Source organism: Saccopteryx leptura, chromosome 1 (genome assembly GCF_036850995.1).
Source record: "Saccopteryx leptura isolate mSacLep1 chromosome 1, mSacLep1_pri_phased_curated, whole genome shotgun sequence".
Taxonomy (NCBI): Eukaryota; Metazoa; Chordata; class Mammalia; order Chiroptera; family Emballonuridae; genus Saccopteryx; species Saccopteryx leptura.
The window spans coordinates 256,754,738-256,781,847 of NC_089503.1; the positions used below are offsets into that span (position 1 = coordinate 256,754,738).

At 48.1% G+C, this 27,110-nt stretch overlaps 2 protein-coding genes and 1 pseudogene across 2 annotated transcripts; 2 read left to right on the forward strand and 1 right to left on the reverse strand.

Moving 5' to 3' along the window:
* The first annotated feature begins 578 nt into the window (after positions 1-578).
* On the forward strand, positions 579-1,300 carry LOC136389244 (barrier-to-autointegration factor pseudogene; annotated as a pseudogene).
* A 16,720-nt stretch (positions 1,301-18,020) lies between these two features.
* Positions 18,021-20,487, forward strand: GADD45GIP1 (GADD45G interacting protein 1). Its single transcript, XM_066347814.1, has 2 exons — positions 18,021-18,385; positions 20,128-20,487. The coding sequence occupies exons 1-2, from the start codon at positions 18,036-18,038 to the stop codon at positions 20,444-20,446; spliced, it is 669 nt and encodes a 222-aa protein (XP_066203911.1). The 5' UTR covers positions 18,021-18,035; the 3' UTR covers positions 20,447-20,487.
* A 930-nt stretch (positions 20,488-21,417) lies between these two features.
* Positions 21,418-26,573, reverse strand: RAD23A (RAD23 homolog A, nucleotide excision repair protein). Its single transcript, XM_066347812.1, has 9 exons — positions 26,390-26,573; positions 24,877-25,038; positions 24,527-24,708; positions 24,328-24,383; positions 24,067-24,194; positions 23,737-23,815; positions 23,482-23,615; positions 21,766-21,930; positions 21,418-21,683 (listed from the first exon to the last, which is right to left on the reverse strand). The coding sequence occupies exons 1-9, from the start codon at positions 26,459-26,461 to the stop codon at positions 21,570-21,572; spliced, it is 1,092 nt and encodes a 363-aa protein (XP_066203909.1). The 5' UTR covers positions 26,462-26,573; the 3' UTR covers positions 21,418-21,569.
* Between the last annotated feature and the right edge of the window lie 537 nt (positions 26,574-27,110).

A 27,110-nucleotide genomic window follows, 5' to 3' on the forward strand; every position in this document is an offset into this window, starting at 1 on the left:
TCTTTCTTCTCTGTGTGTCTATCCAAATTTATTTTCTTATAAGGACACCAGTCATATTGGATTGGGGCTCATGCTAATGACCTCATTTTACTTCAATTACTTCTTTAAAGACTGTATTCTAAATATGGTCATATTCTGAGGTTATCATTTTCCTACTTTTTTTTTTTTTTTATAGAGACAAAGAGAGAATCAGAGAGAGGGATAGACAGACAGGAATGGAGAGAGATGAGAAGCATCAATCATTAGTTTTTCATTGCGACACCTTAGTTGTACATTGATTGCTTTCTCATATGTGCCTTGACCGCGGGCCTTCAGCAGACCGAGTAACCCCTTGCTTGAGCCAGCGACCTTGGGTCCAAGCTGGTGAGCTTTTTTTGCTCAAGCCAGATGAGCCTGCGGTCAAGCTGGCGACCTCGGGGTCTTGAACCTGGGCCCTCCGCATCCCAGTCCAACACTCTATCCACTGCGCCATCGCCTGGTCAGGCTGAGGTTATCATTTTAAAAGATGAATTCTGCAGCCCAGGCGTGGACCGAGTGGGGCAGGAGCAGGTGTGAGCGCCCCGGCTGCATTCGTGTGCTGCCCGTGGGGCAGGGGGGGCCTTTTGTTTGCTTTTCAGGCCAGGTGGCCATTCCAAGCAGGATTGAAACTGATCAAGATGACAACCTCCCAAAAGCATCGAGACTTCGTGGCAGAGCCCATGGGAGAAAAGCCCGTGGGGAGCCTGGCAGGCATTGGTGACGCCCTGGGCAAGAAGCTGGAGGAAGGGGCTTTGACAAGGCCTATGTGGTCCTTGGCTAGTTTCTGGTGCTAAAGAAAGACGAAGACCTCTTTCTGGAATGGCTAAAGGACACACGTGGCGCCAATGCCAAGCAGTCCGGGACTGCTTCGGGTGCCTCTGAGAGTGGTGCGATGCCTTCTTGTGGTGCTCTCTGGGGAGCCCCCAGTTCCTAACCCCAGCCTTGAGTCTCCAGAGTGTGCAGCGGAGTGGGGGCTCCTCCCTTGTCCTCTACGAAGGAAACAACTGCTGTCTACTCACCTCCAGTGTCCTCCAGGGTCTTTGGGGGAGTTCTCTCCCCTCACCATTTCAACTTTTTTGGAATTCTTGTTCTTGCATGCATCTCCCTTCTTCCCCTCCCAGTTTCAGATCGATAATTACCAGCTTATATGAGTGAATTCGTAGCCATTTCCCTCACCTTCATCTTCACCTCTGGTCTGTTTTTGCCATTTGGCTTTTCTTTTGGCAAAACAGTCACTGTCCACATAAAGTTTTCTAAATCAATAAAGTCAGTGACCTTCAAAAAAAAAAAAAAAGATGAATTCTGAGGGACACAACTCAGTCCATAACAAGTACTGATACATGTTAGTTACCATGTGGATGAACCTCAAAAATATGTTAAGTAGCCTGACCAGGCGGTGGCGCAGTGGATAGAGCGTTGGACTGGAATGCCTAGGACCCAGGTTCAAGACCCCGAGGTCGCCAGCTTGAGCGCGGGCTCATCTGGTTTGAGCAAAAGCTCACCAGCTTGGACCCAAGGTCGCTGGCTGGAGCAAGGGGTTACTCGGTCTGCTGAAGGCCCGCGGTCAAGGCACATATGAGAAAGCAATCAATGAACAACTAAGGTGTCGCAATGCGCAACAAAAAACTAATGATTGATGCTTCTCATTTCTCTGTTCCTGTCTGTCCCTGTATATCCCTCTCTCTGACTCTCTCTCTGTCTCTTCATCCTGTGATGCTGAGGACCTAGGTTTGAAATCCTGAGGTTGCCAGCTTGAGGGCAGGTTCACTGGCTTGAGCATGGGATCATAGACATGACCCCATAGTCACTGGATTGAAACCAAGGTCTCTGGATTGAGGAAGGTCTGAAACCCCAAGGTTGCCAGCTTGAGCCCAAAGGTCTCTGGCTTGAAGCCCAAGGTCACTGGCTTGAGTCAGTGGTCACTGGCTCAGCTGGAGTTCCCTGATCAAGGAATGTATGACAAAGCAATCAAGGAACAACTAAAGTGCCACAACTATGAGTTGATGCTTCTCATCTCTCCTTTCCTGTCTGTCTCTCTCTTGCTAAAAAAAAAAAGAAAGAAAGAAAGAGAGAGAGAGAGAGAGAGAGAGAGAGAGAGAGAGAGAAAGAAAGAAAGAAAGGAAGAAAGAAAGAAAAAGAAAGAAAGAAAATACAAGCAATACAAAGGGTTACAGTTTAACAGTCAGCAGTCTTACTCCCACCTGTTTCCCACCTTCCCCTTCCGGGTCTGAGCACCCCTCAACCTGTTTTAGTTTCTTAAGTTTCCTGGAAAGTTGCTTTGTACATTGTTATACACAGTGTTAATAAAAAATTTCACAAGAACAGAAGAGTACAGTCATTTATGTCATCACTCAGGTTTTTAAAAAATATTTTATTTATTGACTTTAGAGAGAGAAAGGCAGGGGGAGCAGGAAGCATGAATTTGTGTAGTTGCTTCGAGTATGTGCCTTGACCAGGCAAGCCCAGGGTTTCAAACCGGACACCTTAGCGTTTCAGGTCAGCTGTTCTATCCATTGCACAACCACAGCCCAGGCATCACTCAGGTTTAACAAATAAGTATTAACACTTTGGCTCAATTGCTTCAGATCTTTTTATTGATTGATTTTAGAGAGAAAATAAGGGAGACAAAGAGAAACATATATTTGTTTTTCCACTTATTTATACATTCATTGGTTGCTTCTTGCTTGTGCCTTGACCAGGGATCAATCCCACAATTTTGGGGTATTGGGATGATGCTATAACCAATGGAGCTACCTGGCCAGGTCTTTTTTATAAGACTTGATCCCTGCCCTGGATGGATAACTCAGTTGGTTAGAGCATCATTCTGAAACACAGAGGTTACAGGTTCAATGCCCAGTTATGGCACATACAGGATTAGATTGACATTCCTGTGTCTCTCTCTTCTTCCCTTCCTCTCTCACTAAAAGCAATAAATAAAAATTAGCCTGACCTGTGGTGGCACAGGTGTCAACTTGGAATGCTGAGGTCACCAGTTCAAAACTCTGGTTTTGCCCAGTCAAGGCACATACAAGAAGCAACTACTATGAGCCTCCAATGACTATAATATCTCCATCTACAAATGCCACCCAACCCCTCCCTGACCTTCTAAGGATTAACAATTATTTTGAAATTAGGTTCATTTTTTCAGGACTAGCCTTTATGCATTCATTACTTATCTAGAGTCTGTGGAAACAATGTAATATATATAATATATATTACATTTACATTATATGTATATTAAAAATACTTTTAAAGAATATATGTAATTTTTAAAAAGATCTTATTTATTGATTTTTAGAAAGAGGAGAAAGAGAGAAAAGGGAGAGAGGAGGAGCTGGAAGCATCAACATGTAGTAGTAGCTGCTTCTTTTGTGTGTGTGTGTGTGTGGCAGAGAGAGTCAGAGAGAGAGACAGATAGGGACAGACAGGAAGGGAAAGAGATGACAAACATCAATTTTTCGCTGTGGCTCCTTAGTTGTTCATTGATTGATTTCTCATATGTGCCTTGACCAGAGGCTACAGCAGACCGAGTGACCCCTTGCTCGAGCCAGCGACCTTGGGTTCAAGCTGGTGAGCCCTGCTCAAACCAGATGAGCTCGCACTCAAGCTGAGGACCTCGAGGTCTCGAACCTGGGTCCTCCGCATCCCAGTTCGATGCTCTACCCACTGCGCCACCGCCTGGTCAGGCAGTAGTAGCTGCTTCTTGTATGTGCCTTGGCCAGGCAAGTCCAGGGATTTGAACCAGTGATCTCAGCATTCCAGGTTGACACTTTAGTCATTGTGCCACCACAGGTCAGGCACACAGTATATATTTTTAAACAGTGTGTGAAAATGGTATCCTTAAGTTATTAGTTTGCAACTTTTCTCCCATAACCTTACGTTTTCCAGATGTTTCCATGTGGATCTGTAGATTTATTATTGTACATGTTGTATTGCTCTGTTTTTTACATTGTGAGTCACGGGGCTCAATTTTGATTCAGGAAATCAATGAGGTAGGTTACAACCAGCACTTATTTCCAGGTTTAAAATTAAGAAAATGACTCATAGAAAAAAATATTTATTTAAAAATTATTTATTTTTAAAAATTGTGACAAAATACACATAAAAATTATCATTGCAACCATTTTTTTTAATTTTTTATTTATTCATTTTTAGAAAGGAGAGAGAGAGGGAGAGAGACAGAGAGAGAGAAGGGGGGAGGAGCTGGAAGCATCAACTCCCATATGTGCCTTGACCAGGCAAGCCCAGGGTTTCAAACCAGCGACCTCAGCATTTCCAGGTCGACGCTTTATCCACTGCGCCACCACAGGTCAGTCATTGCAACCATTTTTAAGCGTACTATTCCGTGGGATTAAGCATATTCTTTTTTCTTTTTTTGTGTGAGAGAGACAGACAGACAGGAAGAGAGAGAGATGAGAAGCATCAACTCATAGTTGTGGCACCTTAGTTGCTCACTGATTGCTTTCTCATATGTGCCTTGACCAGAGGGCTCCAGCCTGTGACGCCTTGCTCAAGCCAGAGACCTTGCACTCCAACCAATGACCTTGGGCTTTAAGCCAATGACCTTTGAGCTCAAGCCAGCGACCCTGCACTCAAGCCGGTGAGCCTGCACTCAAGCCAGCGACTTTGGGGCTTCAAATCTGGGTCCTCTGGCCCTGGCCGGTTGGCTCAGTGGTAGAGTGTCCGCCTGGCGTGCAGGAGTCCTGGGTTCGATTCCCGGCCAGGGCACACAGGAGAAGCACCCATCTGCTTCTCCCCCCCTCCCCCCTCTCCTTCCTCTCTGTCTCTCTCTTCCCCTCCCGCAGCAGAGGCTCCGTTGGAGCAAAGATAGCCTGGGCGCTGGGGATGGCTCCTTGGCCTCTGCCCCAGGCGCTGGAGTGGCTCTGGTTGCAACAGAGCGATGCCCCGGAGGGGCAGAGCATCGCCCCCTGGTGGGCAGAGCGTTGCCCCTGGTGGGCGTGCCGGGTGGATCCTGGTCGGGCACATGCGGGAGTCTGTCTGACTGTCTCTCCCCATTTCCAGCTTCAAAAAAATACAAAAAAAAACAAAACAAAAAACCTGGGTCCTCTGCATCCCAGGCCAATGTTCTATTCACCACACCACCACCTGGTCAGGTGGATTAAATACATGCACATCATTACATAATCACCACCAGAATCTATTTCCAGAACTTTGTCATCTTACAAAACAGAAAGTCTGTCCCCATTAAACACTAACTCCCCATTCTCCCCAGCCCCTGGCACCCACCATTCTACTTCCTAACTTTATGAATTTGACTCCTTTAGGGGCCTCATATAAGTGGACTCATACAGTATTTTTTTGTCTGTGACTGGCTTATTTCACTTAGCGTAATTTCTTCAAGTTCATTGACAGTGTAGTATGTGTCAGAATGTCATTCCTTTTTAAGGGTAAATAACATTACATCATATATTTTTACTACACCCTGTTTATCATTCATTGATGGACATTTGAGCTGCTTCTATCTTTTGGTGATTGTGAGTAATGCTGCTATGAACATGAGTGTAAAGTGGTTATTTAATGGGAAAAAAAAACAGAATAAAAATATTAGATTGTGCCCTGGTCAGGTAGTTCAATTGGTTAGGGCATCGTCCTGAAGTGCCAGGGTTGCAGATTTGATCCCCAGTCAGGGCACATACAAGGATTAACTAATGAATGCATAAATAGGTGGAACAAATCAATGTCTCTCCCTTCCTCTCTCTGAAATCAATTTTAAAAATATCAAATTGTATCATATGTAGTAAGGGTAAGTATTGTTTGTTAAGACTTTTATTTCCATCATATATACATGTATGTATATAGTAGTTTTCCAATTGCAATTATATGCTAACAAAACTTCCATAAACAACCATTTTTATTATGCTCACAGACTATATAGATGAGGAATTTAAGCAAGGCACAACAGCCATTGTTTGTCCCTGCTCTGTGATGTCTGCAGCCCCAGACAACCCAGGAAACCATACCCTATAAGAATGGATGATGGCTTGACCAGGTAGGTGGTGGCGCAGTGAATAGAGCATCGGACTGGGATGTGGAGGACCCAGGTTCGAGACCCCGAGGTTGCCAGCTTGAGCGTGGGCTCATCCAGTTTGAGCAAAAGCTCACCAGCTTAGACCCAAGGTTGCTGGCTCGAGCAAGGGGTTACTTGGTCCGCTGTAGCCCCATGGTCAAGGCACATATGAGAAAGCAATCAATGAGCAACTAAGGTGTTACAACGAAAAACTAATGATTGATGCTTCTCATCTCCCTCCGTTCCTGTCTGTCTGTCCCTATCTATCCCTCTCTCTGACTCTCTGTCTCTGTAAAAAAAAAAAAAAAAAAAAGAATGGATGATGGCTGCCATTCGTACAGTCTGGCAGAATGCTGGAGACTTACCAGGGACAGTGAGTTGGTGGCAGTCATATAGGAATGCTGCTTTCAACCTGAGGTCCCGTGGGCCAGATGAGAAAGTATTTACAGCGGGAATGAGGAACCTTATTCTCTGTAGCTCCCTGTCAGCCCTTTCTGGGTCACTAGTGGCTATCTTGAGCCCCTATATGGGGCAGCCCACCAACACAGTTACACAGATGGTGGCAGATTTAGGGGAGGTGGAGGCAGCAGAAAACCATAAGGCTGGCCCTGGCCGGTTGGCTCAGCGGTAGAGCATTGGCCTAGCGTGCGGAGGACCCGGGTTCGATTCCCGGCCAGGGAACACAGGAGAAGCGCCCATTTGCTTCTCCACCCCTCCGCCGCGCCTTCCTCTCTGTCTCTCTCTTCCCCTCCTGCAGCCAAGGCTCCATTGGAGCAAAGATGGCCCGGGCGCTGGGGATGGCTCTGTGGCCTCTGCCTCAGGCGCTAGAGTGGCTCTGGTCGCAACATGGCGACGCCCAGGATGGGCAGAGCATCGCCCCCTGGTGGGCAGAGCATCGCCCCTGGTGGGCGTGCTGGGTGGATCCCAATCGGGCGCATGCGGGAGTCTGTCTGACTGTCTCTCCCTGTTTCCAGCTTCAGAAAAATGGAAAAAAAAAAAACAAAAAAAAACCCCATAAGGCTGTGAGTGCTGATGCCCGTGCTGCGCCCCCCCCCACCCCACCCCCACCCCCGACTAACAAGAGAAACAGGTCTGTAAAGGTTACTCAAACACAGATGTGGGTAGATTTGATTGCAACCGGAGCAGATAGAGAGAAATTAGATTGCAGATCTAATAGAGTCCTGTTAGAACTTTGGTGGCAGCTTAAGCCAGAATAGAGATTCCAGCTGCTAAAAGAATGGGTGCCAGAGGCTCCATGTGAAATTAGGAATAAACTCATCCCCTTCTAATACGCAACAGGTGTCAGCCTTAGAAAATAATAGGTGCAGCCCTGGCCGGTTGGCTCAGCAGTGGAGCATCGGCTTGGCGTGCGGGGGACCCGGGTTCGATTCCCGGCCAGGGCACATAGGAGAAGCGCCCATTTGCTTCCCCACCCGCCCCCCTCCTTCCTCTCTGTCTCTCTCTTCCCCTCCGGCAGCCAAGGCTCCATTGGAGCAAAGATGGCCCCAGGCGCTGGGGATGGCTCCTTGGCCTCTGCCCCAGGCGCTAGAGTGGCTCTGGTCGCAGCAGAGCAACGCCCCCTGGTGGGCAGAGCGTCGCCCCCTGGTGGGCGTGCCGGGTGGATCCCGGTCGGGCGCGTGCGGGAGTCTGTCTGACTGTCTCTCCCCGTTTCCAGCTTCAGAAAAATACAAAAAAAAAAAAAAAGAAAAAAGAAAATAATAGGTGCTTTTTTCTTTTTTGCAGCAGCAGCAGCTAAGAGAACTATCAAGGCGGCACAAGCCTTGAATGTGTTTGACCCCACCAGGCCCTGTGAGCTTGACCTCTGAGGGGCCTCAGTGAGGTTTGTGGCAACAGACAGAGTGCTTATGGAAAGGCACTGAGGTCCGTTAATAAAGAGCTGTATGGTTAGTTGCCTGTAATGAATGGACTTTCACCTTGGCTGATTTGTAGACAACTGCGTTATTGTGGACTGATCATTGAGTGGTATAATGGATTCTTTTTTTTTTTTTTTTAATATAGAGACAGAGAGAGAGTCAGAGAGAGGGATAGACAGTCAGAAACAGAGAGAGATGAGAAGCATCAATCATCAGTTTTTCGTTCTGGCACTTTAGTTGTTCATTGATTGCTTTCTTTTTTTTTTTCTTTTTTTTTTTTGTATTTTTCTGAAGCTGGAAACGGGGAGAAACAGTCAGACAGACTCCCGCATGCGCCCGACCAGGATCCACCCAGCACGCCCACCAGGGGGCGATGCTCTGCCCCTCCGGGGAGTCGCTCTGACACGACCAGAGCCACTCTAGCGCCTGGGGCAGTGGCCAAGGAGCCATCCCCAGCGCCCGGGCCATCTTTGCTCCAATGGAGCCTTGGCTGCGGGAGGGGAAGAGAGAGACAGAGAGGAAGGAGGGGGGGTGGAAAAGCAAATGGGCGCTTCTCCTATGTGCTCTGGCCGGGAATCGAACCCGGGTCCCCCGCACGCCAGGCCGACGCTCTACCGCTGAGCCAACCAGCCAGGGCCCATTGATTGCTTTCTCATATGTGCCTTGATCGTGGGGCTACAGCAAACTGAGTGACCGCTTGCTCAAGCCAGCGACCTTGGGTCCAAGCTGGTGAGCTTTGCTCAAACCAGATGAGCCGGCGCTCAAGCTGGTGACCTCGAGGTCTCGAACCAGGGTCCTCTACATCCCAATCCGACGCTCTATCCACTGCGCCACCTCCTGGTCAGGAATAATGGATTCTTGAAGCAGGGATTTTGACATGAGAGGGGTACCGGCTCCCTTGTTGAATGAACATGCCATTTGTGAACATTATGCGAGACCCTGACGGGAGTACCGCAGCACCTGTGGAGACCCTCCTGTACCACGCAGCTGCTCTCATCCAGTTGCAGAGACACACCAAGGACACTTTACATTTACAGCTTCAATGGACATGGCCCTGGACTGTAGAGGCCCTCCCACCTACTGTGGGGTAGGGGGCTAGAGGTGGGTCTCCAGTTAACTCTCTGGGTTCAGGGAGACATTGTGAAGGGCACTTTTGTAAGTAGTGTTATTTTTGGTATAGCTTGTGCCTTTGTAATTTAGTTGCTGTAGTCTGTACTGTTTCTATTTACGTGACGTACCTCACTCCTCACACAGGGACCATCGTGGAAGATACCTACCTGTCATGTAGATTGTGAGGCAAGCAATCCTAAATTGTTGGGGAAATAGCTGTGTTAGGCTTGCTTGCTTGCACTTTGCATGATTAGTGTGTGAGCATGTGTCAGTGCTACATGTGCATAGCATATATAAGGCTACAAGTGCTTTGACTCAGGGTGGATTGTGGATTGCTTGCCCCCCACTGCAAGGGGCCATTTTGCTATTCGTTCACCTGCTGCTGTGAGAAGTGTTTTTTTTCTGCCTGTCTGCTTGTCCACCACTGTGAGAATCCATTAAACAGAAATGGCCCAATATTTTCCGGCTCCGCAGTTCCTCTACTGTCTGCCCGAATCCAATGTGAACCTGCCTGGCCTTGGCCACTGGCATTACACCTTGGATCTTGCAAGATGTAGGAAATGAGGTAAGAGATTATCTCTCATCTCAGACAGCTCATAGTCTTTGGGTGAGACACACAAGTAATTGTTATGGAGGTGAAAGAGCAAGAAAGTGCCTGGAATGGGGCTGATGGGTAGTTAGGTGTGGCACTTCTGAGCTGCAGTTTCCTTCCAGACCAGAAGTCTTGGAAACCACACTGAGAAACATCAACTTAGAGGTTAAAAAAAGGCACTCTAATGTCAAACTAGCCTGGGCTGAGTTTCAGCTGCTGGCAAGAGCTGGGCACACAGCCGGTAGGCACCAAATGGTCAAAGGAGAGGGCCTTCTGAGCAGTGCTGGGATTCAAATAATTTAACAACCAGTTCTCTGTCCTAATGACCGTTTTAACAAAATAATATACCAAAAGGTAGTTTATTATTTCATGCATTTAATACTTAAATAACAAAAGAGGTATACAAAACTAGATTATGTTATAAGAAAGAATTCTAAAATATTAATGAAAAAATATTAAATAATATTCATAATATCTCGGAGGAATTTTGGGCATAACACAAAGCTGAAACAAATGACAGCTTGTCACCCCCGGTTGTTTGGCTTTTTCTCTTTATGGTATATGCTCATAACAAATGCAAGGGAGTTAAAACGTAGTGTTTCATCAAAGGTATAATGAGTTTTATGAAATGCATAAATAAATATTACAAGCATAGTTCCATCAATTTTTTTTTTTTACCTATGGCGGAATGAACATTACTACAGGCACTTAGAATATGCTGTTGTGCAGATGAACAATAAATAAAGTAAGGAATGTAAATTTGTGATTTCCACATCGGGCAGCTGCCCAGACCTTAGAAAGAATCCTGATTACAAGTGCCATTTTGACAACCGATTCCCCGAATGCACCAAAAAATTAGGTATTGGTTCTGCGGAACTGGTGCGAACCGGCTGAATCCCACCACTGCTTCTGTGGACAGGCCTGAAATTGAGGTAAAATTCACACAATGTAAAATTAATCTTTTTTTTTTTTACAGTGACAGAAAGAGAGTCAGAGAGAGGAATAGATAGGGACAAACAGGAACGAAGAGAGATGAGAAGCATCAATCATTAGTTTTTCGTTGCAACACCTTTATTGTTCATTGATTGCTTTCTCATATGTGCCTTGACCGCGGGCCGATTAACCCCTTGCTCAAGCCAGCGACCTTGGGTCTAAGCTGGTGAGCATTGCCCAAACCAGATGAGCCTGCACTCAAGCTGGCGACCTCGGGGTCTCAAACCTGGGTCCTCCACATCCCAGTCCAATGCTCCATCCACTGCGCCACCGCCCGGTCAGGCTAAAATTAATCATTTTAAAGTGAAAAAAATTCAGTGGACTATAGTATATTCACAATGTTGTACAACCACCACTTCTATCTAATTCTGGAATATTTTTATCACCCCAAAAGGAAACTCCATACCCATTAACAGTCACTCCAATCCCACCTCCCTTTAGTCCAACGGTTCTCAAACTTTTTGAAGTTGGGGCACATTTAAAACCCTACAAATAATTGTAGGCGCATTATATACAAATTTCTGAGAAATATGTTACAATAATTAAGTCAAATATTAAAGAAAAAATATAAAGTCCAAGTATACTTTTATGGTAATTAAGAGACATAACTATGACAAAATTAAATTTATTCTGACATTAAAAAACATTTTTATGTTACATTTTTTTTTTTTTTTTTTTTGTATTTTTCTGAAGCTGGAAACGGGGAGAGACAGTCAGACAGACTCCCGCATGCACCCGACCGGGATCCACCCGGCACGCCCACCAGGGAGCGATGCTCTGCCCATCCGGGGGGTCGCTCTGTCGCAACCAGAGCCACTCTAGCGCCTGGGGCAGAGGCCAAGGAGCCATCCCCAGCGCCCGGGCCATCTCTGCTCCAATGGAGCCTCTGCTGCGGGAGGGGAAGAGAGAGACAGAGAGGAAGGAGAGGGGGAGGGGTGGAGAAGCAGATGGGCGCCTCTCCTGTGTGCCCTGGCCGGGAATCGAACCCGGGACTCCTGCACGCCAGGCCGACGCTCTACCGCTGAGCCAACCGGCCAGGGCTATGTTACATTTTTTGAGTTATGCTTTTTAGAATTCATAAAAGAGAGGGGTTAAAAAATAAAAAAACGACAAAAAGTTATCTTTTTATATATATAGATACATTCTTAGTAAGATTTAGTAAATTCAGCTGGTCCCAGAACGAATGTGTTAAGTTTTTTCATTCTTGTGTTTATGAGAAACATGAGCCTGGTATGTCCTAGCAATTTCTTCAATGTTTGGGCATATATTTGAAAGGCAAACTCTCATTTCCTCGTCAATACATTGAAGAATTCCTCTCTTTTTACTCTTAATTGTGTTGATTGCAGAAAACCCCACCACACATGTCATCTTAACTTTACACCAAACGAAGGATAGAAGAAACTTGCCTCCAGTCTTTCCCAGGAACATGGGGGGTCCAGCACCACCGCTTAACAGCCTTTTGCAACCTAATCAGGCAAGTGAGGTGGGGGTTGGGCAGGCTGTCAGCTACAGCCAATTACCCACATCTCTGTGTCCGCTAAAATCTAAACTCCAAAACCCCTGTTGGTTTTTTGGTCCCCAACAGGCACACATCTCTCTGGAATACCATAGGGGGAGCAGCGCGCCCTGGTGCACACTCTGAGAGCCACTGCTTTAGTCTCTGGCAACCACTAATCTACTTTCCATCTCTGGATTTGCCTATTTTGGACATTTCCTAGAAATGTAGTCATACAATATGTGACTCTGTGTTTAGAGTCTGTCTTTCTTTCTTTCTTTTTTTTTTTTTTTTTTGAAAGAGAGAGAGAAAGACATACAGACAGGAAAGAAAACAGATGAGAAGCATCAACTCATAATTGTGGCACTTTAGTTGCTCATTGACTGCTTTCTCATACATTCCTTGATCAGGGAACTCCAGCTGAGCCAGTGACCCCTTACTCAAGCCAGCGACCTTTGGGCTTAAGCTGGCCACTTTGGGGTTTTGAACCTGGCTCCTCAGCATCCCAGGTTAACGCTTTATCTACTGCACCACCTCCTGGTCAGGCTGTAGCTTGTATGTTCATGTTTATATTTTGAAATACAATAAATCTACAGGAAAGTGGGCAACCCAAAAATACAGTTATTTACAGCTTAAAGAATAATTATAACTCAGGTATCACTGTAGCCCAGATCAAGAAATATTATGGAGGCCCTGGCCGGTTGGCTCAGTGGTAGAGTGTCGGCCTGGCGTGCGGGGGACCCGGGTTCAAGTCCCGGCCAGGGCACATAGGAGAAGCGCCCATTTGCTTCTCCAACCCCCCCCCCTCCTTCCTCTCTGTCTCTCTCTTCCCCTCCCGCAGCCAAGGCTCCATTGGAGCAAAGATGGCCCGGGCGCTGGGGATGGCTCCTTGGCCTCTGCCCCAGGCGCTAGAGTGGCTCTGGTTGCGGCAGAGCGAGGCCCCGGAGGGGCAGAGCATCGCCCCCTGGTGGGCAGAGCGTTGCCCCTGGTGGGCGTGCCGGGTGAATCCCGGTCGGGCGCGTGTGGGAGTCTGTCTGACTGTCTCTCCCCATTTCCAGCTTCAGAAAAATACAAAAAAAAAAAAAGAAATATTATGGAATATAGTCCACATACAGAAAAGCAAACAGAATTGATTGCCCAGCTCAATGACCTGTTTCGAAGCCACCTCCCATGTGACCACCATTTAGATCCCCACCAGAGGTGTTCCATCCTGACTTCTAGAATGAAAAGGAATTGTTTGGTCCTACCTCCTTTGTTGCATATGATGTCTATGAGACTCATCCACATCGCTTTGAGCAGTTGTAATTTCTGCTTTTGTATTTCTTCATAGTATTCTGTCAGCTGAAACATCAAAATGTAGGTATTCTGCCAGACCTGTGGTGGTGCAGTGAATGAAGCATCGACTTGCAACGCTGAGGTCTCTGGTTTGAAACCCTGGGCTTGCCTGGTCAAGGCACATATGGGAGTTGATGCTTCCTGCTCCTCTCTCTCTCTCTCTCTCGCCTCCCTAAAATGAATAAATAAAGTCTTAAAAATATAATTATTTTAAAAAATGTAGGTATCCCTTCTACTGAAAATGAACATGGTGAAATGAATAAATATCCACAGGATGGAATACAGTTTGGAACTGATTTATAGGATATATACAGTACTGCTGTGGTCTACAAATATTCTTGTCCAAGCTTCCTGACTCACTGAGCAAACTGCAATTCTTCCTTCCTTCCTTCCTTTTTCTTCTTTCTTTCTGGTAATAAAATATACATATTTACCATTTTAACCATTTTTATGTGTACTGTTCAGTGACATTAAGCATATTCATTCACAATGTTTTACAACCATCACCACCATCTATCTCCAGAACTTTGTCATCTTCCCAAACTGAAACTCCATGTCTATTTAACACAAACTCCCCATTCCCCTCCCTTAACCCCTGGCACCCACCATAAATTTGACTCCTCTAGGGACATTCTATAAATGGAATTATACAATATACGTCCTATTATTAAGTGAGAGGAGGGGAGGCAGAGACCAACTCCCACATGTGCCCAGACCAGGATCCACTGAGCAAGGCCACTAGGGGGTAATGCTCTGCCCATCTGGGGCATTCCATTGCAATGAGTTCCATTGCTCAGCAACAGAACTCTTCTTCTTAGTGCCTGAGGCAGAGGCCATGGAGCCATCCTCAGCACCTGGGGCCAATTCACTCCAATCACTCACTCCAATCAAGCCATGGCTGCAGGAGGAGAAGAAAGAGAATCAAGGTGGGGTGGAGAACAGATGGGCTCTTCTACTGTGTGCTGTGCCCTGACCAGAAATCGAACCCAGGACATCCACATGCCCAGCTGATGCTCTACCACTGAGCCAACTGGCCAGGGCCAATATATGTCCTTTTGTGACTGGCTTATTTCACTCAGCATATATCTTCCAGGTTCATTCATATTGCAGCATGAGTCAGAATTTCCTTCCTTTTCAAGGATGAAATCTTTTTTTAGCCTGACCAGATGGTGGCGCAGTGGATAGAGCATTGGACTGGGATGCAGAGGACCCAGGTTTGAGACCTCGAGGTTGCCAGCTTGACTGCGGGTTCATCTGGTTTGAGCAAAGCTCACCAGCTTAGACCCAAAGTCGCTGGCTTGAACAAGGGGTTACTCGGTCTCCTGTAGCCCCACGGTCAAGGCACATATGAGAAAGCAATCAATGACAACGAAAGTGCCCCAACGAAAAAATGATGCTTCTCATCTCTCTCCTCTACTGTCTGTCTGTCCCTGTCTATCCCTCTCTCTGAATCTCTCTCTGTCTCTGTAAAAAAAAAATAAATCTTTTTTAAAAATAGTGATGGGGGAAATATGGGAGGCAGGGGAGGTCTGAGGGTGGGTGTCGGGAGGTCCCAGGGCCCACCACCTGGACATGGTTGAGGGAGCAAGGAGAGAAGAAGAGGAGGAGAGGAGGAGAGGAGGAGGTTGGTCACAGAGGCTGCAATAAAAAAAAAAAAGTGTTTTATCTCTGCACTATGATCAAACATCTTAAAATATAAAAAATTAGTCCCCAGCTGTTTTTGCTCAGTGGGTAGAGCATCAGCTTGGTGTATAGACATCCCACATTCAATTCTCAGGGCACACAAGAAAAGTGACCCTCTGCTTCTCTTCCCTTCTCTCTCCCCCTTCTCTCCTCTTCCTCTCCTGCAGCAATGACTTGATTGGTTCAAACCGGGCACTGAGAACAGCTCCATTGGTCAGAGCACATCAGCTTCAAGTGCTAAAATTAGCTCGGTTGACTCGAGCATCGGCCCCAGTTGGAGGTTGCAGGGTAAATCCTGGTCGGGGCACATCCAGGAGTCTGTCTCACTATCTCCCCTCCTCTCACTTAAAATATACACATATAGCCTGACCTTTGGTGGCACACTTGTTTGCTGGTTCAAAACCCTAGGCTTGCTTGGTCAAGGTACATATGGGAGTTGATGCTTCCTATTCCTTCCCCCTTCTCTCTTTCTCTCCTCTCTCTAAAAATGAATAAATAAAAAATCTTAAAAAAGCCCTAATAAACAAACAAACATATATATACAGATACTGACCAAGTGGTGGCACAGTGAGAAAAAAAAAAATATTAAAAATTAAATTAATATCTTAAATGATAACTGTACATTACACATAAATGTTTTAAATAGATATATATTTTAAAACAATGTCTAGGCAGTGTCGGCATAGCGGACAATGTTGAGGTCACTGGTTTGAAACCGAAGTTGTCGGCTTGAGTGTGGGCTCACCAGCTTGAGCGCGGGGTCCCCGGTTTGAGCGTGGGATCACAGACATGACCCCATAGTGTTAGCTTGAACCCAAAGGTTGCTGGCTTGAAGCCCAAGGTCACTGGCTTGAGCCCAAGGTCTCTGGCTTGAGCAAGGGATCACTGGCTTGGCTGGAGCCCCCCCCCCCCCAGTCAAGGCCCATATGAGGAAGCAATCAATGAACAACTAAAGTGTCACAACCACGAGTTGATGCTTCTCATCTCTGTCTCTGTCTGTTTCTCTCTCTCTCTCTCTCTCTTGCTAATGGGAAAAAAAAATCTCTTTTCTACTTGATACAAGTTAAGTTAGCTATCAAGTGGTGTACTGGTTCTAAGGTGTCATTAATTTTTGGCTAGGTTTTCATAAACATTTTGATTAAAGTTAATTTTTGTATTTTAATATTTCAAAAAGAGTAAAATTGGATGAATTTAATGTTCATGTGTTTGAGAACTGAGTTACAATTATGAACAGAAATGTATGTTTTAACAAATTTTATTTTATAATAAAAGTATGTTTCCTACAAAGAAATGTTTTAATCATGAATTAAAATCAAATTAAAAAGGATAAAATACTTGCCTGACCAGGCGGTGGCGCAATGGAGAGAGCATCAGACTGGGATGCGGAGGACCCAGGTTCTAGACCCCGAGGTCGCCAGCTTGAGCGCGGGCTCATCCGGTTTGAGCAAGGCTCACCAGCTTGGACCCAAGGTCGCTGGCTTGAGCAAGGGGTTACTCGGTCTTCTGAAGGCCCACGGTCAAGGCACATATCAGAAAACAATCAGTGAACAACTAAGGAACCGCAAGTAAGAACTGATGTTTCTCGTCTCCCTCCCTTCCTGTCTGTCTGTTCCTATCTGTCTCTCTGTCTCTGCCACACACAAAAAAGCATAAAATACTTAATTTAATGTTTTGAACAATTTTTAAATGTGCTTAGTAAAATTTAAATTTTTAACAAAAGTTTTAGATTTCAAATACTTAAAATATAAGATATGTAGACTGACCTATGGTGGTGCAGTCAATAAAGCATCCACCTGGAACGTTGGAGGTTGCCGGTTGGAATCTCTAGGCTTGCCCGGTCAAGGCACATACAGAAGCAACTACTACAAACTGATGCTTCTTGTTCCTCCCTTCCTCCTTCCTGTCTGTCTCTCTCCTCACTCTAAAAAAAAAAAAATCAATATGCCTGACCAGGTAGTGGTGCAGTGGATGGAGCCTCCACCTGGAACACTGAGGACCCAGGTTCCAAACCCGAGGTTGCCGGCTTGAGCGCAGCGTTGCTGGCTTGAAGTCTAAGGTTGCTGGCTTGAGCGAAGGGTCACTAGCTTCGCTGGACCTCCAGGGTCAAGGCAGTATGAGAAGCAATCAATGAACAACTATATGAACCAACTATGGATTAGTACTTCTCATCTCTCTCTCTTCCTGTCTCTTAAAAAAAAAAAAATCAATATATTGATTTTTTTTTTTTTAATGACAGAGGGGAGATAGTGAGACCGACTCCTGCAAGAGACTGACCAAGTCCACCTGTCAACCCTTGCCTGAAGCAGATTAACTCCCAACCGAGCTAGTTTTAGCACATGAAGCTGACCCGCTGGGACCAAACCATCCACCCTCCGCACCCCCGCCCACTCTTAACCAATCCAGCTACCGGCTACTGAACGGATGAGGGAAAGAAGGGGGAGAGGGAAGGGGGAGAAGCAGATGGTCACTTCTCTTGGGTGCCCCGACCAGGAATCCAACCGTCCATAGGCCGAGGAAGCTCTATCCACTAAGCAAGCCGGCCAGGGACAATAAATAAAATCTTTAAAAAAAAATTTTTAATATATAAAATATGTAGCCTGATTAAAAATGGAAATATTTAAACGTTTAAATAAATATTCGTTAAAATAAATGTTAAATATTTAAATATAAAAAAACGTGACTTTAAATATACAAATTTAAAATTTAAATACCAATTAAAAATAACTGCTGAAATAAAATTCTAAATTAGACTTGAATACACTTTTACATTGCTCGTCTCCTTCTTTCCCTCCGCCCTGAGCTTAGGTAGCAGGGACAATCGCCGTTCCGCCCGGTTCCCTTGAGACCTCGCGCGCAGGCAGCGCCGTGGCTAGCCTGGCCGGCCCGATAGGACCCCGCACAAGCAACATGGCGGCGCCCGTGCGGCAGGCACACAGCTTGCTCGGACTGGCGGCAACCCTGGGCCCGGGCTTCCGTAGCTACCGGGCGCCGCCTCCTCCATGCCGCTCTCCTGGGCCCTGGTGGCCGGACCCGAATGACCCGCTGGTGCCGCGCTGGCAGGTGGGGCCGCGCTACGCGGCCAAGCAGTTCGCGCGGCACGGCGCAGCCTCTGGAGTGGCCGTCGGTTCTCTGTGGCCATCGCAGGAACAGCTGCGCGAGCTGGAGGCTGAGGAGAGTGAATGGTACCCTAGCCTGGCGGCCATGCAGGAGTCAGTGCAGGCACAGCAGTTGACCGAGGAGCAGAAGCGTAAGGCCAGGTGCGTGCGTGCCTGCGGTCGAGCAGGCTCTGTGTCGCGGGTCGCGCCCGCTGCGGCAGGATGGTTGAACTGTACCCCAGTAGGGCGCTTATCGCAGGGTTTACATGCTCCAGGTTTACGTGTATGCTCACCTAGCTGCAAAGCAGCCTTCTGAGTAACAGTTCATTCTGAGCGCCTACTGTGTGCAAGGCCTTGTCTGTCAGGGACCGAAAAATTAACAGGGTTTTTACAGTTTAGATTTCTGGGAGACAGAGGTGTGGGGAACTAGCTGCTGCCCAAGCCCCCACCTCTCTTGCAGAAATCTAAGCCCTTCCCCACACCTCCATGTTAGCTGTGATGCTGGTCCTTCTCCCCATGTTCTCCGGAAGGACCGGTTTGTGTAGTTAGGATGTTATGTATTGGTGGGGTTTTTTCGCACTTGGTGGAATTGAGTTGCCTTGGAAACTAATCAGAAAAGTCATTGATTTGCTAATTTACACTTTGCCCTGTAAATAAAGGAGGATGCGGTTTCTGGGGGCGGCCATGTTTTTCTCTGCTAGGGCGGTATTTCTGCTAGCATTAATTGCAAAGCCCTCCCGAACTGATCTTTTATATTCTTTAAGTCTATTTTCTTAATTCCGCAACGTTCCCGCTCGGCACCTGAATATATGTCGCGGCTGGCCCACGACACTTGTCCCAGGTGCAAAGGACCCAGCAGGGTACAGAACATTTGGTAGTTAAGATAAAATTTGGTGGTTAAGAGTGCAGACAGAGAGCAGCTTTGGTTTGGAACTTAAACTTGATGTATAAGCAGAGACCTAAATGACCAGATATAGTTATGGGAATATCTTAGGGAGAGCGTTCTGGATAGACGGAACAGCTAGTGCAAAGGCCCTTAAGTAGAAACATGCTTTAAGGAACAGCCAGGCTATCACTGTGACTGGGTTAGAATAAAGTGATGCGATCTAGAATCAAGGGCAGAGGTCAGGTCTAAAGGGTGAGACTGGACCAAAGTATGGAGGCAAGACCAGGGGCATCAGAATGGTGCCACTTCCTAAAGGGAGGAGCCAGGCAAAGCAGGCAAGTTCCGGGAGCAGGCCAAGTGTGTTCCTGGTGTTTAATGTTCTTGTCCTCACAACAGCTCTAAGAGAAAGAGGAAATCACCCTTATTTTAGAGATCAGGAAACTGAGCCCTGTCAGCCAGTCACTCAGGCAGTGAACAGTGAAGATGGGTAGTACATCCCCATCTCATGTTTCTGTCACACTCTAGGTGTATCAACCCTGTCATGATGCTTTAGTTCTTCCAGCTTCACATTTGTAATCCTTAAAATGGGGCTGTAACTGGAACCTACAAACTCATAGGATTGGATGGAAAAAGTCCAATCCATTTCTTAGCTCCACTCCTGTGTGTAGAACTTGACTTGGCATATTGTAGGTGGTAAATGATGGTGTGCAGCACTCAGGTGGCTTAGTAGACACAGTAGACAGCTCAGTGAAATGTTAATTTGGGATCAATTCTTGGGGGTTATTGGGGCTCAGCCCTCTAAAACTCCAGGTCATACATGTTAGTTCCTCTCTCCTGCCTGCTTCTTCATTTTTCAAGGACTTTTCCTAACACTTAATGGCCAAGGTAAATCCAGTTTTTCACCTCCGTGGAGTTGGTAAGCAAGATGTGAACAAAGGCTTGAGGGTGGAATGTGAATAGATGGGTGTTGCTCTGGCTGGGTGGCACTGCCCTCACAGCCCACCCTCCTCCTTTGCAGGGAGCAGCTCATTGCAGAGTGCATGGCCAAGATGCCTCAGATGATTGAGAACTGGCGGCGGCAGCAGCAAGAACGCAGGGAGAAGGAGAAGGCAGACAAGGAGCGGCGGGCCCAGCTACAGGCAGAGGCCCAGGAACGCCTGGGCTACCATGTGGACCCAAGGAGTGCCCGCTTCCAGGAGCTGCTGCAGGAGTTGGAGAAGCAGCAGCGCAAGCGCCTCAAAGAAGAAAAACAAAGACAGAAGAAGGAGGCACGAGCTGCTGCAATGGCTGCCACTGCAGCCCAGGACCCAGCAGCCCCTGTGGCACCCAGCTCCTGAGCATCTTTCTCAATAAAACTTGCTGCCCAACAGCCCCCCCCCCCCAACCTTTGTGTCCTCTCTCAGTGTACCCCTTCCCAACACCTGGGGCCAAGGAATTCCCCACTCTTCCCTGGCACTGCTCACTGGGGGACTCTAGGCCATGTTTCAGGAGAGAATGGGGGCATGTGATGGGGAAATAATGGAGGACCAGATGGCAGAAGAGAAGGCGGCTTCTGTTTACCAACATTAATCTCCAGCAATTACCAGGGGTAAGTGTAGCCAAAACAGACTGGTGATTATGGAGAGGGTGCAGAGCACTCCTTCCAAGACCAAGCTGGGGCTGGGGCCCACTGCAGGGGAATGAGACAGCTTATGAGGGGGAAGGATACACTGGAAGCCCCAGTCTGCAAAGACTGATAGACCTCTTTGCCCCTTAGCATTTCCATATCACCTGTGCCCAACTAGTCCTCAGAGCTAGAGGAGCTGGAGTGGGAAGCCCCAGCAGGCAGACCACATGATGGGCTTTTAAAACTTTATTCACTTCAAAGACAAAAGTTCTATTCTGAGGTGGGGGGGTGGCCTTGACCTCCGGAGCAGCTCTGATGTTACCCCTTCCACAGACTGAAGCCTGGCCACCTCCTCCCCAGTGAAGGGAAACAGGCTGGAGGCCAAGACCAAACTGTGCTCACCTGAGATGGGAAGATTTGGGCCATTCCAATGGAGGATCAAAATTTGGGGCTCCAGCTTCCCCTCACCCTGGCAGGGTAGAAAGGTCTTAGGGGGGTCTTTGGGGGATGAGGAAGCAAGCAACCACCTCTCCATCTGGCTGCAGGGAGCTGGGACAGAGGCCAAGAGGAGCCCATCTGTCGCCTCCAGTCCTGCCAGTTCCTTGGAGCAGGCTGGGTTGGGGCGGGGGATGAAGGGACAGCTGTCTGGCCCAGGTCTTCTCAGGCCAAAATGGGGATGGAAGCCACTTCAGGAGGGTGGGAAATTTTTTTAAATTTTATTTTAAGGTTTTTGACTTTTTTTCCACTTCTTAAATAAACATGGATATATATATATATATATTTTTTTTTTTTTTCTTTTATAAAACTTGTTTAGGGGGTAGGGTGGGGGCAGTAGGCAGCCTGGCCACCTGGTATCACTCATCATCAAAGTTCTGACTCAGGAGGAAGTTGGCAGCCAAGTTCTCATTTTTTTCACAGGCGAAGTAGGCCTGGATCACCAGGCTCTCTGGAAAGCCCAAGGCCTTCAACTGTGGGAAGATGGGCAGGTATAAGCAGGGGATGGTAGCCTGCCCACCAGTAGGGTCGCATCTCAGCCAGGCCTCCTCTTACCCTCTCTATAGCTTCCTTCTCCTGTGGCGTCACCTGGATGTAGTTCATCTGTGGGGCCTCTTCGCCTATGGCACCCACTTCACCCTCAACGTCAGAGATGTCTGCCAGTTCCCCAGGAGGCTCATTCAGCATTTGGATGAACTGTTCCTGGTGTCGGCTTATTTGCTGTGGGAGAAAGAGGGCAGGGATGGTGACCTACCGCCCTTAGTCCACCTTCCCATGTGCCTATCACAACCCTTGCCTTTTCATTCATTCATTAACTTGGTGGTACCTATTCTGGACAAATAGCAACACAGAAGTGACCAGACCCTTGCCCTGGTGAAGCAGATGTTCCAGGGTGGTGAGACAGGCCATAAACAAACAAATAAATGGATAATTATTTACATTGTAAATACACGGCCTGGCATACAGTAGGGCAGACACTGGGCTAGAAAAGCCACCGTAAGCCACAGGGAAGTTTCCTCCAGGTGGCACAAATGGCAAGTAGAAAGGCTGGGGGGTAAGGATGTATTTCCAGACGAGATTCATGTGGCAAAACCAAGTAAACTAGAAAGAGGAGAGGGAAGAAACAGAAAATGCAATCAGAGGAAAGCAAGAACCAGACCTGTTTTCTTCTATTTCATTCTAGTGTGATGGAACACCACAGTGGTGATGGATAAATCTGTACCTTTTTAAAATAAGTCATCTGGATGTTGCCTATCTGGGGGTTCTGATACAACTCTCTACTTTTATGTACGCCTGACAATTTTTACATCAATGAAGAAACTGCTTTTTTAGGACTCTGGTTCCTGGTAGAGAATGGAACATGAGGGTTGTGCAGAAATAGAGGCCTGGCTGCCAGGCAGCCTGGTGGGAAGTGAGGTATCAGCATGGAGGCAGAGTGCAGGGCTGGGCAGACAGATGTTCTGGAACTAGAGCAGACATGACAGGTGACAGATGACCGGGGGGGGGGGGGGGGGCCACAAGCAACCCCCATCTGGCCCTTACAGGGACAGAGAGATGGCAGGAAGGTCTGTTCAGAAACCTTAGACATCTGGAAAGCATTTTCATGGAGGCATCAAGTCAGACATAGAAGAGTGTGGCATTCAGAGGATGGGCTGGTTACATAGATTTGGAGGTTACCACAAATTGAAGGCCCCAGGATACATGGGGAGGGCTGAGTGCAGATAAAGAATAGGTGTGCAGCCTGGGCTCTCCAACATCTAACGGACATGAGCAGGAGGAGCCAACATAAGACAGAAGTGAAGGGAGAAGCAGCAGGGGACTGGTTCTGAACCATGGAGGACCCAGAGCCAAATGGGGCACAGCGGTCCTGGGTGCTGCAATGCAACCCTATTGACATGACATGTATGAAGAACCAGCTGTCTGCAGAGCCAAGACATAGGCAGAACTACAAGACCCAGAAGGCAGAGGACAGGACCTAGAAGCTGGAGGCAGACACACTCCACCAGCTGCCTGAATGCTCCAAGCCTCTGGTGTCTTCTTCCATGACAGCACTGATGAAAGCACTCACACCCTCATAGGGTGACTGGGAAGACTACATAAAACAATGTAGGTAATCAAGCAGCAGCAGGGAACTGCTGTTAGTCCAGTTTTCCAAGTATAGAGGAGCACCTACATAGAGTGGTGGGCCAGGCTTGCACTTTTGGACTGTAGTTCGCACAGGGAAGGGGAGGTATTGGCTGCACTGGCTCTCTCCAAGCCCCAGGGCCACACCTGCAGAAGCTGAGGGTTCTCCTGGCCCAGCTGCTGAAGAAGGGCAGGCAGCAGCGCTGGGTTCTGCTGAATCACTTGCCGCATGTTCTGGAATTGGGGCTGGTCACGCAGAAACTCCAGGGGGTTCTCTCCCACTGGTAAGAAAGAGGTATGCAGTCAGACCCCAGGCTGGGATCCCAGAAGCATGGGGATTGAGGGGGGCGTAAGATGCCTTGACTGCAGATAACCCACATGCACACCTCCCAACTTACTCACCTGCTTCTGTGGTTGGCTGTTCCGACACCTGGCTCTCCTGGACAGAACTGTGTTCTGGCTCGGGACTCCCAGGAATCCCCTATCAGGGGTACTATTTAGTTCTAACGCACAGACCCCCCACTGCCTCCCTCCTGTATGCTCAGCCCCGGCAGGAGACAGGTGAGGCCCACCCCTCTGCTTACGTCCAGCCTTCTGAAGAAAGCATCTTCTGGCTGAAACCACAATCTAAAAGCTTTTGGGGGCTGGTTCTGCCTCCCTGACCACCGATCATGGCACTGAGGCCCATGTACTCCCTGGAAGCCTCCCCAGGAGGCAGCACCCCCACCTCACCGTGAGTAGATACTCCACGGCTCGGTGGGGGTTGTTGTAGCTGGCTCTCAGGGCGGCCACAACCCGTTCCCGCTCATAACCCATGGACATGATCTCCGTCAGCATTGTCTCATATTCAGAGCCAGTCACTGTGGAGGGAGCAGCAAGGTCTGGGTCACCAGGAAGAGGGAAGGGCAGCTCCCAGACCCTCCCAAACCCACACAAGGCAGAGCTGATAGCTGGGACACCCAGTTACTTCTGTCCCAGGGACTGCTCACCCACCTAGCGTGGAGGCTGCGTCTTCCTCTCTCCCGCGGCTACCTGAAGAAGGAACAGAGCTGCAAATTCAAGAGAGAGAAATCGGACCCTGGCTTCTGGCTGCTAACCCTCCCCCCGGGTGTGTAAGACCACATATGTGGACACTGAAATGTGCTGCGAAGACAAGGCCCAAGCTGGGGCTGCTGCTCCCTCCCTGCCTTACCCTGACACAGACTCCGGGGATGTCGTGGGGGCTGATTCCTCCGATGGGCTCTTGTCTTCTCTGACAGTAGGTGGGGGATGGGACATGCCTGAGGCAGGGGCCAGTCGGAAGGATGTGGAGGACTCAGGGGCAGCAGTAGATGAAGCCTCTGGGGGTACTGAGGTGCCTGTGCTGTTTTTGGCCTGTCACAGCCAGAAAAAGGGAGCAGGCATCAGTATTCCTATCAAGCCTCAACATCCAGCCACATCTTGGCCCCACCCTATTCACAGCTAATCTTTGATGGGCACACAGCCTCTTGCCAGCTCCCCAGCTAATCCATGTAATCCTTGCAACCAGCACACATCACCCACCTTGGTTACCATGACAACCACAAAGTTCTTCTCATCTATGCGATAGTCCCTGATGGGGACATCATCGCTCAGGATCTTGCCAGCATAGATGAGTTTCTGCCCAGCCACAGGGAAGGCATCATGGCCCTTTTCAGCTTCTATCTTTTCCTTTAGTACCTTCACCTGGAAGAAGAAATAGATAGTCACTGCAAACCCCAAGATTCTCTCTTCCTTCTGGTTTGGAGGGAAAGAGGATAAAAGCCCTGATGACAAAGACACTAAACTTCATGGTCCAGCCTGCTAGATTTGAGTTCATTTGATTATCCCAACATTCTACAGGTGCTGTTTCTGGCAGTGAACACAACAGAGAACAAAACACAAGTCCCTGTTCTCATGGAGATGACACTCATGTGGAGAAAAGGAAAAATAAAATACATATTTCAGATGGTATAAAGTATGATGAAAAATAAAACAATCTAGGGAAGATAGGAGGGTTCCACATTCCACACTGCAGGCAGCGGTCAGTTTTTACTGACAGCATCTAAGTTAATAGGGTTTTTTAAATGTACGTGTACCACATTTTTAGAGCCTCACAATAACTGTATGAAATAGATACTATTAGCCTCATTTCATACTTAAGAAATAGAGGCACAGTGAGGTTAAGGAAGTTCCCCAAAGTCTAAAACCTGAACAGGTAAAAAAACAAAACAAAACTGTGTGTTTCCTTTTCTACAAAAAGTGGATGTCAGTGTCTCCTTCACAAAGTCGTTGTGAAAAAAGTACCAAATACACAAACATTCCATATGTTTGTTAGATCCTAAATTATCTTTTCAGCTAACAAAAAAGTAAAAGCAGAATAATGCTTAGACCTTAGGCTCTGACAAAACGCAGAACAGAAATTGAATCCTAGCTCTGCCATTACTTGCTGTGACTGTGCCAAAGTTCTTTGTCCCGAAGTTTCCACATCTGTAAAGTGGAGTCACAGTCCCCAAATAACAAACTAAAATAGTAACAGTGAAAGTTCACAGACTAGCAAAGAATAAACGGCCAACAAACACGGACCACTGAAACTCAGACCGTTTATTATCATCATCATCATCATTGTCGCCGTCATCAGCATTTCTTGGCCACTATTCCCCGACTGGCCAGCAACATCCCGAGGAGACACTGGAAAGCTGAGAACTCAGAGCACCCGTCCCGGAGAGCGCAGCCCAGCCGGGTATCCGAGCCTGTCTCCCGCAACCCGCGAGAACACTGACATTAGAGCCGGGGCCTGGCAGGCGCCCGGCGGGGGGTGGGGGGGTGGGGGGGGGCTCGTCTGGAGACCGGCCCATGAGCGCCGCCGGTGCCGCAAGGAGCTAGACCACAGACCATCCGCGGGTAGGGAGCGTGGTCCAGGAAAGTCAGGGAAGTTGGGAGCGGTGAGGCGGGTCCAAACCACGCCATCTCCCTGCCCCTTCCTCCAGGATCTCTGCCTCCCAGCCCCCACCCCCGAAACCCGTCACTCCATCCCGGGCTCCAGGCTAGCTCGCACCGTCTCATCAGGATCCATGCGGATCTTAAAGGTCTGCTGCTGCAGCGTTTTGAGCGTAATGGTGACGGCCATGGCAGGACCGGAGCGACACAGCGGCCCCAGAATCCTCACACAACATGCAACTCACGCCGCCGCCATCTTAGCGCCCAGCCGCACCGCTTGCCTACCGCTTCCGGGGCAGGCGCTGCGCGCGCCGACTAACAGAAACGCGTGACCTGCGCGCGCTCTTCCCGGCCCATAATCCCCCCTCCAACCTCCACCTCCACCCCGGGCCTTCGTGGGCATGCGTAGGAGAGGCCCGCCTCGGACCAGGCATGCGCACACTAAACACTGCGTCACAGGAGGGGAGGGTGATTCTCGCTCCTTACGCACACTCATCACGTGGCTTCCTAATAGTGACGCCATACTCATTAGCAGTGATGTCATGTGGCCACAAGATGGCTCTGACGTCCCTACTTTCACCTTTGTTTCATCTCTTATAACATTGATAAATTTTTGCCTGACCAGGCGTGGTCCAGAGGATGGAGCATTGGCCTGGGATGCAGAGGACCCAGATTCCAGGCCCCGAGGTTGCTTACTTTGCGCACAGGAATAGGTAGCTGGCTGGAGCAAAGGGTCACTGGCTCTGCAGGAGCCCCCCAGTCAAGGCACATATAAGGAAGCAATCAATGAATAACTAGGGTGCTGCAATGAAGAACTGATCCTTCTCATCTCTCTTCCT